This window comes from Panulirus ornatus, chromosome 61, assembly GCF_036320965.1.
Source record: "Panulirus ornatus isolate Po-2019 chromosome 61, ASM3632096v1, whole genome shotgun sequence".
Lineage (NCBI taxonomy): Eukaryota > Metazoa > Arthropoda > Malacostraca > Decapoda > Palinuridae > Panulirus > Panulirus ornatus.
The window spans coordinates 78,870-96,055 of NC_092284.1; the positions used below are offsets into that span (position 1 = coordinate 78,870).

The 17,186-nt window shown below is 37.2% G+C and overlaps 1 protein-coding gene across 2 annotated transcripts in view; it reads right to left on the reverse strand.

Moving 5' to 3' along the window:
- Positions 1-2,929: 2,929 nt before the first annotated feature.
- Positions 2,930-17,186, reverse strand: part of LOC139767393 (lachesin-like) — a 363,934-nt gene continuing 349,677 nt past the window's right edge. For both annotated transcript variants that reach the window (XM_071696730.1, XM_071696729.1), the window contains 4 exons: positions 15,342-15,425; positions 9,530-9,586; positions 8,082-8,300; positions 2,930-3,171 (listed from right to left, as the gene is read on the reverse strand). In XM_071696730.1, the coding sequence (XP_071552831.1) occupies positions 3,089-3,171; positions 8,082-8,300; positions 9,530-9,586; positions 15,342-15,425 (443 nt within the window). In that variant the 3' untranslated portion in view covers positions 2,930-3,088. The remainder of the gene's footprint in view (positions 3,172-8,081; positions 8,301-9,529; positions 9,587-15,341; positions 15,426-17,186) is intronic.

Sequence of the window (17,186 nt, forward strand, 5' to 3'; positions counted from 1 at the left end):
ATTTTTCAAGATACGCTACATAAGATTTTTCAAGATACGCTACATAAGATTTTTCAAGATAAGCTACATAAGATTTTCCAAGATATGATACATAAGATTTTTCAAAATAAGCTACATAAGATTTTTCAAGATACGCTACATAAGATTTTTCAAGATATGATACATAAGATTTTTCAAGATAAGCTACATAAGATTTTTCAAGATAAGCTACATAAGATTTTTCAAGATACGATACATAAGATTTTTCAAGATAAGCTACATAAGATTTTTCAAGATACGATACATAAGATTTTTCAAGATAAGCTGCATAAGATTTTTCAAGATAAGCTACATAAGATTTTTCAAGATACAATACGTAAGATTTTTCAAGATACAATACATAAGATTTTTCAAGATAAGCTACATAAGATTTTTCAAGATACGATACATAAGATTTTTGAAGATACAATACATAAGATTTTTCAAGAAACGATACATAAGAACAAGATACGATACATAAGATTTTTCATGATACGCCATATAAGATTTTTCAAGATAAACTACATAAGATATTTTCAAGAAACGATACATAAGATTTTTCAAGATACGCTACATAAGATTTTTCAAGATACGCTACATAAGATTTTTCAGGATAAGCTACATAAGATTTTTCAAGATAAGCTACATAAGATTTTTCAAGATAAGCTACAAAAGATTTTTCAAGATATGATACATAAGATTTTTCAAGATAAGCTACATAAGATTTTTCAAGATACGATACATAAGATTTTTCAAGATACGCTACATAAGATTTTTCAAGATACGCTACATAAGATTTTTCAAGATACGATACATAAGATTTTTCAAGATACGCTACATAAGATTTTTCAAGATAAGCTACATAAGATTTTTCAAGATAAGCTACATAAAATTTTTCAAGATACGCTGCATAAGATTTTTCAAGATAAGCTACATAAGATTTTTCAAGATACGCTACATAAGATTTTTCAAGATATGCTACATAAGATTTTTCAGGATAAGCTACATAAGATTTTTCAAGATAAGCTACAAAAGATTTTTCAAATTTGCTACATAAGATTTTTCAAGATATGGTACATAAGATTTTTCAAGATACGCTGCATAAGATTTTTCAAGATAAGCTACATAAGATTTTTCAAGATATGCTGCATAAGATAATTCAAGATAAGCAACATAAGATTTTTCAAGATACGCTGCATAAGATTTTTCAAGATAAGCTACATAAGATTTTTCAAGATAAGCTACATAAGATTATTCAAGATAGCAACATAAGATTTTTCAAGATAAGCAACATAAGATTCTCCAAAATCTTTCAAGGATGATGACCAGACATTAATAAGGTAGGAAAGAACTTTGCCAGTGGATCTTGCTTTGTGGAAGCCATACTGGTGATCAGAGAGAAGACTGAGATTGAAGATTTATGCAGATGATGAAGTTGAGGAGGGATTCAAAGACACGGGAAACAGTAGATGTCAAAGCAACAGGATGATAGTTATACACGTCAGAACGGTCACCTTTCTTAGAGATTGGTTTTAAAAATGCATGCTTCCAAGAAGATGGAAAAGCTCTGCTTTTTAATCAGAAATGGAATAGACGAGCATGCACAGGTGCAACGTTTAGAGGCACACTCTTTCAGTATACAGGGATGGATGCCATCAGGACCATAAGCCTTGCTTGTGCTTTTCAGACAATTTGGAGAGATATTACAAAAAGCAGCATAGGATTAATAAAAGGAACGTCGGGGGTTGAAGGAATGTTAGTCATCCAAGGTGGAGTTACAGAACAAATGGGAATCAAAGTTGCTTTGTCAATGGGAGAGACAGCTATAGTACCATCAAAACAGGAAAGAGAAGAGAAGGTAGAGCAACAGTTGTTAGCAATGCCCTCAGCCAGAAAGAACTATCAGTGGATGACTAGGAGAGGTTGTTGCACCTCCTTCAAATGAAGAAAGTCTTTGCCTCATGGATAGCGTACTTACAGCGATTATGACCAGTAATAAGAGCAGAACAGGAGTCAGAGAAACAAGAAATTTTCCAGCCCAATATGCCTGAAGCCCTCAGAACAGGAACAGTTGAACCATGGATTGGAGGAACTGGTAATCTCGAAGGTAAAATACACTTCTATTCTCATCACAATATGGCAGAGACAGAACCATCACCACAAAAGAGACAGAAAATAATGGTCCATATATACAGACTGGTTGATGTATAGGCTATATACAGACTGGTCGATGCATGGGCCATATATACAGACTGGTCGATGTATGGGCCATATATACAGACTGGTCGATGTATGGGCCATATATACAGACAGAATGATGTATGGGCCACATATACAGACAGAATGATGTATGGGCCATATATACAGACTGGTCGATGTACGGGCCATATACAGACTAGTCGATGTATGGGCCATATATACAGACAGGTTAATGTATGGGCCATATATACAGACAGGTTGATGTATGTGCCATATATACAGACAGAATAATGTATGGGCCACATATACAGACAGGTTGATGTATGGGCCATATATACAGACAGAATGATGTATGGGCCATATATACAGACAGAATGATGTATGGGCCATATATACAGACTGGTCGATGCATGGGCCATATATACAGACTGGTCGATGTATGTGCCATATATACAGACAGAATGATGTATGGGCCATATATACAGACAGGTTGATGTATGGGCCATATATACGGACAGGTTGATGTATGGGCCATATATACAGACAGGTTGATGTATGTGCCATATATATACAGACAGAATGATGTATGGACCATATATACAGACTGGTCGATGTATGGGCCATATATACAAACAGAATGATGTATGGGCCATATAAAGATTGGTTGATGTATGGGCCACGTACAGACTTTATATATATATATATATATATATATATATATATATATATATATATATATATATATATATATATATATATATATATGATAATGTGATTCCACTTAATATTACCCGTAAAGTGATATTAGACCAGTATATACGTAGAGGCGTACATAATGCAAGTAAAGATACCAACAAACTATGACCAGTCGTTAATGAGGCAATAACAACAAGAGGAGGAGAGAGACGAGGGTTGTTAGTGTCAAGTATGGTCGTCCACAGCAACTACCAACAGCTGTAACAAGAGAGATGGGTTGTTAGTATCAAGTATGGTAGTCCACTGCTACCAACTACAGAGAAAATCTTAGGTAATGTTCTAATCTCATCAAAAAATATTATGTTACTCAAGACATTAATTGTATGTTGTCATTATCAGAGCAATATATAACCCAACAATAAGGATTAGCTTAGGTTATAGAAAATAACATGTTAAAAAACATAACTTTAAATTCTTATCAATAATAATGAAACGTGTAAAATACTATAATAACATGTGCTTGACCTTCTGTTGTGAGATGTACGTATGTATGGCACCATGCATCATATGGTTTATGTATGTATGGCACCATGCATCATATGGTTTATGTATGTATGGCAACATGCATCATATGGTTTATGTATGTATGGCAACATGCATCATATGGTTTATGTATGTATGGCACCATGCATCATATGGTTTATGTATGTATGGCAACATGCATCATATGGTTTATGAATGTATGGCAACATGCATCATATGGTTTATGTATGTATGGCAACATGCATCATATGGTTTATGTATGTATGGCACCATGCATCATATGGTTTATGTATGTATGGCAACATGCATCATATGGTTTATGAATGTATGGCAACATGCATCATATGGTTTATGTATGTATGGCAACATGCATCATATGGTTTATGTATGTATGGCACCATGCATCATATGGTTTATGTATGTATGGCACCATGCATCATATGGTCTATGAATGTATGGCATCATGCATCAAATGATTTATGTATGTATGGCAACATGCATCATATGGTTTATGTATGTATGGCAACATGCATCATATGGTCTATGCATGTATGGCAACATGCATCACATGATTTATGTATGTATGGCAACATGCATCATATGGTTTATGTATATATGGCACCATGCATCATATGGTTTACGTACGTATGGCACCGCGCATCATATGGCTCATGCATGTATGGCACCATGCATCATATGGTTTATGCATGTATGGCACCATGCATCATATGGTTTATGTATGGCACCATGCATCATATGGTTTATGTATGTATGGCAACATGCATATGGTTTATGTATGTATAGTAACATGCATCATATGTTTTATGTATGTATGGCAACATGCATATGGTTTATGTATGTACAGTAACATACAACATATGTTTTATGTATGTATGGCAACATGCATTATATGGTTTATGTATGGCACCATGCATAATATGGTTCATGTATGGCAACATGGAACATATGGTTTATCTATGTATGGCACCATATATATTATTTATGTATGTATGGCAATATGCATCATATGGTTTATATATGTATGGGAACATGCATCATATGGTTTATGTATGTATGGAAGATGAGAGACCCTGATTGACTTTACCTGGAGGATGGGTGACCCTGGTTGACCTCACCTGGAGGATGAGTGAGCCTGGTTGACCTCACCTGGAGGATGGGTGAGCCTGGTTGACCTCACCTGGAGGATGGGTGAGCCTGGTTGACCTCACCTGGAGGATGGGTGAGCCTGGTTGACCTCACCTGGAGGATGGGTGAGCCTGGTTTATCTTACCTGGAGGATGTGTGAGCCTGGTTGACCTCACCTGGAGGATGGGTGAGCCTGGATGACCTCACCTGGAGGATGGGTGAGTCTGGTTGACCTCACCTTGAGGATGGGTGAGCCTGGTTTATCTTACCTGGAGGATGGGTGAGCCTGGTTGACCTCACCTGGAAGATGGGTGAGCCTGGTTGACCTCACCTGGAGGATGGGTGAGCCTGGTTGACCTCACCTGGAGGATGGGTGAGCCTGGTTGACCTCACCTGGAGGATGGGTGAGCCTGGTTGACCTCACCTGGAGGATGGGTGAGCCTGGTTTATCTTACCTGGAGATGGGTGAGCCTGGTTGACCTCACCTGGAGGATGGGTGAGCCTGGTTGACCTCAACTGGAGGATGGGTGAGCCTGGTTGACCTCACCTGGAGGATGGGTGAGCCTGGTTGACCACCTGGAGGATGGGTGACCCTGGTTGACTTCACCTGGAGGATGGGTTAGCCTGGTTGACCTCACCTGGAGGATGGGTAAGCCTGGTTGACCTCACCTGGAGGATGGGTGAGCCTGGTTGACCTCACCTGGAGGATGGGTGAGCCTGGTTGACCTCACCTGGAGGATGGTGAGCCTGGTTGACCTCACCTGGAGGATGGGTGAGCCTGGTTGACCTCACCTGGAGGATGGGTGAGCCTGGTTGTTCTCACCTGGAGGATGGATGAGCCTGGTTGACCTCACCTGGAGCATGGGTGAGCCTGGATTATCTTACCTGGAGGATGGGTGAGCCTGGTTTATCTTACCTGGAAGATGGGTGAGCCTGGTTGACCTCACCTGGAGGATGGGTGAGCCTGGTTTATCTTACCTGGAGGATGGGTGAGCCTGGTTTACCTCTACCTGGAGGATGGGTGAGCCTGGTTTATCTTACCTGGAGGATGGGTGAGCCTGGTTGACCTCACCTGGAGGATGGGTGAACCTGGTTTATCTTACCTGGAGGATGGGTGAGCCTGGTTGACCTCACCTGGAGGATGGGTGAGCCTGGTTGACCTTACCTGGAGGATGGGTGAGCCTGGTTGACCTCATCTGGAGGAAGGGTGAGCCTGGTTTATCTTACCTGGAGGATGGGTGAGCCTGGTTGACCTCACCTGGAAGATGGATGAGCCTGGTTGACCTCACCTGGAGGATGGGTGAGCCTGGTTTATCTTACCTGGAGGATGGGTGAGCCTGGTTGACCTCACCTGGAGGATGGATGAGCCTGGTTGACCTCACCTGGAGGATGGGTGAGCCTGGTTGTTCTCATCTGGAGGATGGGTGAGCCTGGTTTATCTTACCTGGAGGATGGGTGAGCCTGGTTTATCTTACCTGGAGGATGGGTGAGCCTGGTTGACCTCACCTGGAGGATGGGTGAGCCTGCTTTATCTTACCTGGAGGATGGGTGAGCCAGGTTGACCTCACCTGGAGGATGAGTGAGCCTGGTTGACCTCACCTGGAGGATGGGTGAGCCTGGTTGACCACCTGGAGGATGGGTGACCCTGGTTGACCTCAGATGGAGGATGGGTGAGCCTGGTTGACCTCACCTGGAGGATGGGTGAGCCTGGTTGACCTCACCTGGAGGATAGGTGAGCCTGGTTTATCTTACCTGGAGGATGGGTGAGCCTGGTTGTCCTCAACTAGAGGATGGGTGAGCCTGGTTGACCTAACCTGGAGGATGGGTGAGCCTGGTTGACCTCACCTGGAGGATGGGTGAGCCTGGTTGACCTCACCTGGAGGATGGGTGAGCCTGGAGGATGGGTGAGCCTGCTTTATCTTACCTGGAGGATGGGTGAGCCTGGTTGACCTCACCTGGAGGATGGGTGAGCCTGGTTGACCTCACCTGGAGGATGGGTGAGCCTGGTTGACCTCACCTGGAGGATGGGTGAGCCTGGTTGGCCTCACCTGGAGGATGGGTGAGCCGAGGATGGGTGAGCCTGGTTGACCTCACCTGGAGGACGGGTGAGCCTGGTTGACCTCACCTCGAGGATGGGTGAGCCTGGTTTATCTTACCTGGAGGATGGGTGAGCCTGGTTGACCTCACCTGGAGGATGGGTGAGCCTGGTTGACCTAACCTGGAGGATGGGTGAGCCTGGTTGACCTCACCTGGAGGATGAGTGAGCCTGGTTGACCTCACCTGGAGGATGCGTGAGCCTGGTTGACCTCACCTGGAGGATGGGTGAGCCTGCTTTATCTTACCTGGAGGATGGGTGAGCCTGGTTGACTTCACCTGGAGGATGGGTGAGCCTGGTTGACCTCACCTGGAGGATGGGTGAGCCTGTTTGACCTCACCTGGAGGATGGGTGAGCCTGGTTGGCCTCACCTGGATGGTGAGCCTGGTGACCTCACTGAGAGGTTGGTGAACCTGGAGGACATCACCTCGAGGATAGGTGAGCTTGGTTTATCTGGAGGATGGGTGAGCCTGGTTGACCTCACCTGGAGGATGGGTGAGCCTGGTTGACCTAACCTGGAGGATGGGTGAACCTGGTTGACCTCACCCGGTGGATGGGTGAGCCTGTTTGACCTCACCTGGAGGATGGGTGAGCCTGGTTGACCTCACCTGGAGGATGGGTGAACCTGGTTGACCTCACCTGGAGGATGGGTGAGCCTGCTTTATCTTACCTGAAGGATGGGTGAGCCTGGTTGACCTCACCTGGAGGATGGGTGAGCCTGTTCGACCTCACCTGGAGGATGGGTGAGCCTGTTTGATCTCACCTGGAGGATGGGTGAGCCTGGTTGACCTCACCTCGAGGATGGGTGAGCCTGGTTGACCTCACCTGGAGGATGGGTGAGCTTGGTTGACCTCACCTGGAGGATGGGTGAGCCTGGTTGACCTCACCTCGAGGATAGATGAGCTTGGTTTATCTTACATGGAGGATGGGTGAGCCTGGTTGACCTCAACTGGAGGATGGGTGAGCCTGGTTGACCTAACCTGGAGGATGGGTGAACCTGGTTGACCTCACCCGGTGGATGGGTGAGCCTGTTTGACCTCACCTGGAGGATGGGTGAGCCTGGTTGACCTCACCTGGAGGATGGGTGAACCTGGTTGACCTCACCTGGAGGATGGGTGAGCCTGCTTTATCTTACCTGAAGGATGGGTGAGCCTGGTTGACCTCACCTGGAGGATGGGTGAGCCTGTTTGACCTCACCTGGAGGATGGGTGAGCCTGGTTGACCTCACCTGGAGGATGGGTGAACCTGTTTGACCTCACCTGGAGGATGGGTGAGCCTGGTTGACCTCACCTGGAGGATGGGTGAGCCTGGTTGACCTCACCTGGAGGATGGGTGAGCCTGGCTTTATCTTACCTGAAGGATGGGTGAGCCTGGTTGACCTCACCTGGAGGATGGGTGACCCTGGTTGACTGTTCATTCCTATGGTTTCGGTTGTATTCATGGTCGAGCTGATGTCTTATGTCATGTATTCTGGTCTGATCTTCCTGCCTCGGTCTCTCTTGCTCTTCCTTCTCTTCCTGACCACTACTTGAATCCTTCCCACTGTCCTTCCCTTGGTGTTCCTTCCTGCCAGGACGGCCACGTCTCTGCTGCAGGTTGGTCTCTACAATGGGGTGGAGAGTCTGACATGACAGCTACTTCAGAGTCAGGAGAGTGTGTGTGGGGCAGATAAGGTCAAGATGGTGTAGAATGTAGAGTCAGAAGGATAGACTGCCAACGGAAAAGTCTTGGAAAATATCAGAAAATCTGACTAAATATGTTGGTACAAGACTCTACTGATGACTGAGACTTGACTAAATATGTTGGTACAAGACTCTACTGATGACTGAGACTTGACTAAATATGTTGGTACAAGACTCTACTGATGACTGAGACTTGACTAAATATGTTGGTACAAGACTCTACTGATGACTGAGACTTGACTAAATATGTTGGTACAAGACTCTACTGATGACTGAGACTTGACTAAATATGTTGGTACAAGACTCTACTGATGACTGAGACTTGACTAAATATGTTGGTACAAGACTCTACTGATGACTGAGACTTGACTAAATATGTTGGTACAAGACTCTACTGATGACTGAGACTTGACTAAATATGTTGGTACAAGACTCTACTGATGACTGAGACTTGACTAAATATGTTGGTACAAGACTCTACTGATGACTGAGACTTGACTAAATATGTTGGTACAAGACTCTACTGATGACTGAGACTTGACTAAATATGTTGGTACAAGACTCTACTGATGACTGAGACTTGACTAAATATGTTGGTACAAGACTCTACTGATGACTGAGACTTGACTAAATATGTTGGTACAAGACTCTACTGATGACTGAGACTTGACTAAATATGTTGGTACAAGACTCTACTGATGACCGAGACTTGACTAAATATGTTGGTACAAGACTCTACTGATGACCGAGACTTGACTAAATATGTTGGTACAAGACTCTACTGATGACCGAGACTTGACTAAATATGTTGGTACAAGACTCTACTGATGACTGAGACTTGACTAAATATGTTGGTACAAGACTCTACTGATGACCGAGACTTGACTAAATATGTTGGTACAAGACTCTACTGATGACTGAGACTTGACTAAATATGTTGGTACAAGACTCTACTGATGACTGAGATTTTACTTGGGTGTACTAGTGTGTGGCAGGTCATTATACTGTTGGAGACATACAGGAAAGTGTGGGCGGATCTAAATTATAACAAGACTACAGTATAACAACATGACAGTATAACAACACGACAGTGTAACAGCATGACAGTATAACAATATGAAACTATAACAACAGGAGAGTCAGACATTACCATCATAACCTGGTCGAGGTTTTCTGGTCTGAGGAGGTGTAGTTGGTCGATAAGTCTCTGTTAAGATAATAATACTATAATACCTTACCTACAACCTAATAATACTATAATACCTTACCTACAACATAATAATACTATAATACCTTACCTACAACCTAATAATACTATAATACCTTACCTACAACCTAATAATACTATAATACCTTACCTACAACATAATAATACTATAATACCTTACCTACAACCTAATATACTATAATACCTTACCTACAACCTAATAATACTATAATACCTTACCTACAACATAATAATACTATAATACCTTACCTACAACCTAATAATACTATAATACCTTACCTACAACCTAATAATACTATAATACCTTACCTACAACCTAATAATACTATAATACCTTACCTACAACCTAATAATACTATAATACCTTACCTACAACATAATAATACTATAATACCTTACCTACAACCTAATAATACTATAATACCTTACCTACAACATAATAATACTATAATACCTTACCTACAACATAATAATACTATAATACCTTACCTACAACATAATAATACTATAATACCTTACCTACAACATAATAATACTATAATACCTTACCTACAACCTAATAATACTATAATACCTTACCTACAACTATAATACTAAATACTTACCTACAACTATATACTATAATACCTTACTACAACATAATAATACTATAATACCTTTAACTACAATACCTTACACAACTATAAATATAATACTTACCTACAACTAACTATAATACCTACAAATCATATATACCTTACTACAATATATACAAATACCTTACTACACTAAAATACAATACTACTACAACTAATAATACTATAATACTTACCTACAACATAATAATACTAAATACTACCTACTATACTAACTACATAAACTATACTAACTATACTCCTACCTTACTAATACCTAAACTTAACTAATATTATTACAAAGCTCTACTACATACTATACTACTATAATACTCTTACTACAACTATAATATACTACTACTAAACTACTTTACTACTATACCTACAACTAACTACTAAACTTAACTAATCCTTACACTACATACTCATACTAACTACTACTATACTACTATACCTACAACTACTATACTACTACTAACTACTATACTACATACCTATTACTACTACACACACTATACTATACTACACCTACTATACATACTACTAACTACTTACTACTACACACATACACTACTAATACCTACATATATACCAATACTACTAAACTAATACTACTCACTACTACTACTACTATTACTACTACTACTACTACTACTACTACCACCACCACTACTACTACTACTACTACTACTACTACTACTACCACTACTACCACTACTACTTCTACCACTACCACTACTACTATTAATACTAATACTACTGCACTACTGCATACTACTACACCACTACCACTACTACTATTAATACTAATACTACTGCACTACTACTACTACTACTACCACCACTACTACTATTAATACTAATACTACTGCACTACTACTACTACCACTACCACTACTACTATTAATACTAATACTACTGCACTACTACTAATACTACTACCACTACTACTACTACTACTACTACTACTACCACCACAATTCTTCTATTACTACTACTACCACTACTACTACTACTACCATCACTACTACTACTACCACCATCACTACTACTACTACTACTACTACTACTACTACTACTACTACTACTACTACTACTACTACTACCACTACTACTACTACCACCATCACCACCACTACTACTACTACTACTACTACTACTACTACTACTACTACTACTACCACTACTACTACTACCACCACCACCACCACCACCACCACCACTACTACTACTACTACTACTACTACTACTACTACTACTACTACCAATACTACTACTACTACTACCAATACTACTATTACCACCACTACTACTACTACTACTACCGCCACCACAATTCTTCTATTACTACTACCACCACTACTACTACTACTACCATCACTACTACTACTACCACCACCACCACTACTACTACTACTGCACAACTACTACTACTACTACTACCACAATTCTTCTACTGCCACTACTACTACTACTACTACTGCACTACCACTAATACTACTACCACCACTTCTTCTACTACCACCACCCCTACTACTTCTACCACTATTACTACTACTACCACATTTCCTCTACTACTACTACTACTACCAATACTACTACTACCACCACCACCACCATCACTACTACTACTTCTACCACTACTACTACTACCACCACCACTAATACTACTTCTACCACTACTACTACCACCACCACTACTACTACTAATACTACTGGATTACTACTACAACTACTACTACTACTACTTCTACCACTACACTACTACACTACTACTACTACAACCACCACCACCACTAATAATAATAATAATAATAATAATAATAATGATAATAATAATAATAATATTAATAATAATAATAATAATAATAATAATAATAATAATAATAATAATAATAATAATAATAATGATAATGATAATAATAATAATAATAATAATAATAATATTAATAATAATAATAATAATATTAATAATAATAATAATAATAATAGTAATATTAATTGTCATTATTATTATCATTTTTTAATATTATTTCTAGTAATAGAATAATAATAATAATAATAATAATAATGATATGTATAATGAAATATATTCATTGTGTTGAATGTATAAATAAATATTTACTGTGTTGTATGTATAATGAAATGATCTATTCTTGTGCATGTATAATGACATATGATTTATTGTTTTATATGCATAATGAAATACAAAGATTTATTGTCTTGTATGTATAATGAAATATAATCATTGTGTTGAATGTATAAGGAGATATAATCATTGTTGTATGTATAAAGAAATATAATGATTTATCACGTTGTATGTATAATGAAATACATTGATTTATTGTGTTGTATGTATAATGAAATACACTGATTTATTGTGTATGTATGATGAAATATATTTATTGTGTTCAGTGTATAATGAAATATAATGATTTATTGTGTTGTGTGTATAAGGAAATATAATGATTTATTGTGTTGTATTTAGAGTGAATTATAATGATTTGTGTTGTATGTATAATGAAATATATTTGTTTTATGTATAATGAAATATAATGACTTACTGCACTGTATGTATAATGAAATATATTCATTTTGTTGTATGTATAATAAAATAATTTATTGTATGTATAATGGATTATATTTGTTGTATGTATAATGAAATATAGTGTTGTATGTATACTGAAATGGAATTATTTATTGTGCTGTATGTATAATGAGATATATTCATTGTGTTGTATGTATAACAAAGTATAATGATTTAGTGTTGTATGTATATCTATTGTGTTATATGTATAATGAAACATTTGGTGTGTTGAATGTATCATGAAATATATTCACTGTGTTGTATGTAATGAAACATACCTATTGTGTTGTATGTATAGAATGTCTAATGAAATAAATTCATTGTGTTGTATGTATAATGATATATAATGATTCATTGTTCTATGTATAATGAAATACAACAATTTATCATGTATGTGTAATGAAATATAATGATTTACTGTGTTGGATGTATAATGAAATATAACAATTTATCATGTTGTATGTATAATGATATATAATGATTCATTGTTGTATGTATAATGAAATACAACAATTTATCATGTTGTATGTGTAATGAAATATAATGATTTACTGTGTTGTATGTATAATGAAATATAACAATTTATCATGTTGTATGTATAATGATTTATAATGATTCATTGTTGTATGTATAATGAAATATAACAATTTATCATGTATGTATAATGAAATATAACAATTTATCATGTTGTATGTATAATGAAATATAATGATTCATTGTTGTATGTATAATGAAATATAACAATTTATCATGTTGTATGTATAATGAAATATAATGATTTACTCTGTTGTATGTATAATGAAATATAACAATTTATCATGTTGTATGTATAATGAAATATAATGATTCATTGTTGTATGTATAATGAAATATAACAATTTATCATGTATGTATAATGAAATATAATGATTCATTGTTGTATGTATAATGAAATATAACAATTTATCATGTTGTATGTATAATGAAATATAATGATTTACTCTGTTGTATGTATAATGAAATATAACAATTTATCATGTTGTATGCATAATGAAATATAATGATTTACTCTGTTGTATGTATAATGAAATATAACAATTTATCATGTATGCATAATGAAATATAATGATTTACTGTGTTGTATGTATGATGAAATATAACAATTTATCATGTTGTATGTATAATGAAATATAATGATTCATTGTTGTATGTATAATGAAATATAACAATTTATCATGTTGTATGTATAATGAAATATAACAATTTATCATGTTGTATGTATAATGAAATATAATGATTCATTGTTGTATGTATAATGAAATATAACAATTTATCATGTTGTATGTATAATGAAATATAATGATTTACTGTGTTGTATGTATAATGAAATATAACAATTTATCATGTATGTATAATGAAATATAATGATTCATTGTTGTATGTATAATGAAATATAACAATTCATCATGTATGTATAATGAAATATAATGATTTACTGTGTTGTATGTATAATGAAATATAACAATTTATCATGTTGTATGTATAATGAAATATAATGATTTACTGTGTTGTATGTATAATGAAATATAACAATTTATCATGTTGTATGTATAATGAAATATAATGATTTACTGTGTTGTATATATAATGAAATATAACAATTTAGCATGTTGTATGTATAATGAAATATAATGATTCATTGTTGTATGTATAATGAAATATAACAATTTATCATGTATGTATAATGAGATATAATGATTCATTGTTGTATGTATAATGAAATATAACAATTTATCATGTTGTATGTATAATGAAATATAATGATTTACTGTGTTGTATGTATAATGAAATATATTGATGTGCTGTGTTCTATGTATAATGAAATATAATAATTCATTGTGTTGTATGTATAACATATTTATTGTGTTGTATGCATAAAAATGAAACCTAGTAAGTTGATCAGTATAATATAGTAAGTTGATCAGTATAACCTAGTAAGTTGATCAGTATAACCTAGTAAGTTGATCAGTATAACCTAAGTTGATCAGTATAACCTAGTAAGTTGATCAGTATAACCTAGTAAGTTGATCAGTATAACCTAGTAAGTTGATCAGTATAACCTAATAAGTTGATCAGTATAACCTAGTAAGTTGATCAGTATAACCTAGTAAGTTGATCAGTATAACCTAATAAGTTGATCAGTATAACCTAGTAAGTTGATCAGTATAACCTAGTAAGTTGATCAGTATAACCTAGTAAGTTGATCAGTATAATAGAGTAAGTTGATCAGTATTATAATCAGTTATGAACAGTTTATAATCAGTCATGAACACTTTATAATCAGTTATGAACCGTTTATAATCAGTTATGAACAGGTTATAATCAGTTATGAACAGTTTATAATCAGTTATGAAGAGTTTATAATCAGTTATGAAGAGTTTATAATCAGTTATGAACAGTTTATAATCAGTTATGAACAGTTTATAATCAGTTATGAAGAGTTTATAATCAGTTATGAACAGTTTATAATCAGTTATGAAGAGTTTGTACTTACTATTGAGTGTGATTGAGCCATCTGTCTCAGCTATAGAATTCTTGGAGATACATTTATACATGCCAAAATCTCCATCTTCCAAACCTGTCGAGAAATGTATCATTACAGTAACAACATGAACTACATATAGACTTACACACAACAGAAATGTATCATTACAGTAACAACATGAACTACATATAGACTTACCTGTACAACTTTATAAATAATGGAATATGATAACATTATATTTCCTCTTTCATTTGTTCTATAATTGTAACACTAGTATGGCACCTCAAATACCACTTGTCTAAACATTTATTCCATCTTTGTTCATCACCACCACGACTGGACAACATAACAACTCTCATAACTTGATAACCGTAAATGGTAAATAAAGCACATCAAAGTAAGGAAAATCCTTAACAAATGAATGATCTCCTCAGTAAACATGGACATTTATTTACCATAATGGACTTTCTATAATCTTCTATACTTGAGTTGTTCCATAATGCACCGAAACCACAGCTCCCTTTCCACATCCACGCCCCACAAAACTTTCCATGGTTTACCCCAGACGCTTCACATGCCCTGGTTCAATCCACTGACAGCACGTCGACCCCGGTATATCAAATCGTTCCAATTCATTCTATTCCTTGCACGCCTTTCACCCTCCTGTATGTTCAGGCCCCGATCACTCAAAATCTTTTTCACTCCATCTTTCCACCTCCAATTTGGTCTCCCACTTCTCCTCGTTCCCTCCACCTCCGACACATATATCCTCTTGGTCAATCTTTCCTCACTCATTCTCTCCATGTGACCAAACCATTTCAAAACACCCTCTTCTGCTCTCTCAACTACTCTTTTTATTTCCACACATCTCTCTTACCCTTACATTACTTACTCGATCAAACCACCTCACACCACATATTGTCTTCAAACATCTCATTTCCAACACACTCACCCTCATCCGCACATCTCTATCTATAGCCCACGCCTCTCAACCATACAACATTGTTGGAACCACTATTCCTTCAAACATACCCATTTTTGCTTTCTGAGATAATGTTCTTCAAAATTCTTCAACACTCCCAGAACCATCGCCCCCTCCCCCACCCTGTGACTCATTTCCGCTTCCATGGTTCCATCCGATGCCAAATCCACTTCCAGATATCTAAAACACTTCACTTCCTCCAGTTTTTCTCCATTCAAACTTACTTCCCAATTGACTTGACCCTCAACCCTACTGTAACTAATAACCTTGCTCTTATTCATGTTTACTCTTAACTTTCTTCTTTCACACACTTTACCAAACTCAGTCACCAGCTTCTGCAGTTTCTCACATGAATCAGCAACTAGAGCTGTATCATCATATTCAATTATATATATATATATATATATATATATATATATATATATATATATATATATATATATATATATATATATATATATATATTCCTATAAGTCCACGGCGAAAATGAAACACGAAAAGTTCCCAAGTGCACTTTCGTGCAATAATCACAACATCAGGGGAGACACAAGAGAGAAATATAACAGTCAGTTGATATACATCGAAGAGACGAAGCTAGGACGCCATTTGGTAAACATGTGTTTATCCAAGACATACAACGAGCGTTCATAAACTTGTTATGTGGACAAGACCCCTGATGTGGAGCACCAGTCACTACCACAGTACTCACCCCTGATGTGGAGCACCAGTCACTACCACAGTACTCACCCCTGATGTGGAGCACCAGTCACTACCACAGTACTCACCCCTGATGTGGAGCACCAGTCACTACCACAGTACTGACCCCTGATGTGGAGCACCAGTCACTACCACAGTACTGACCCCTGATGTGG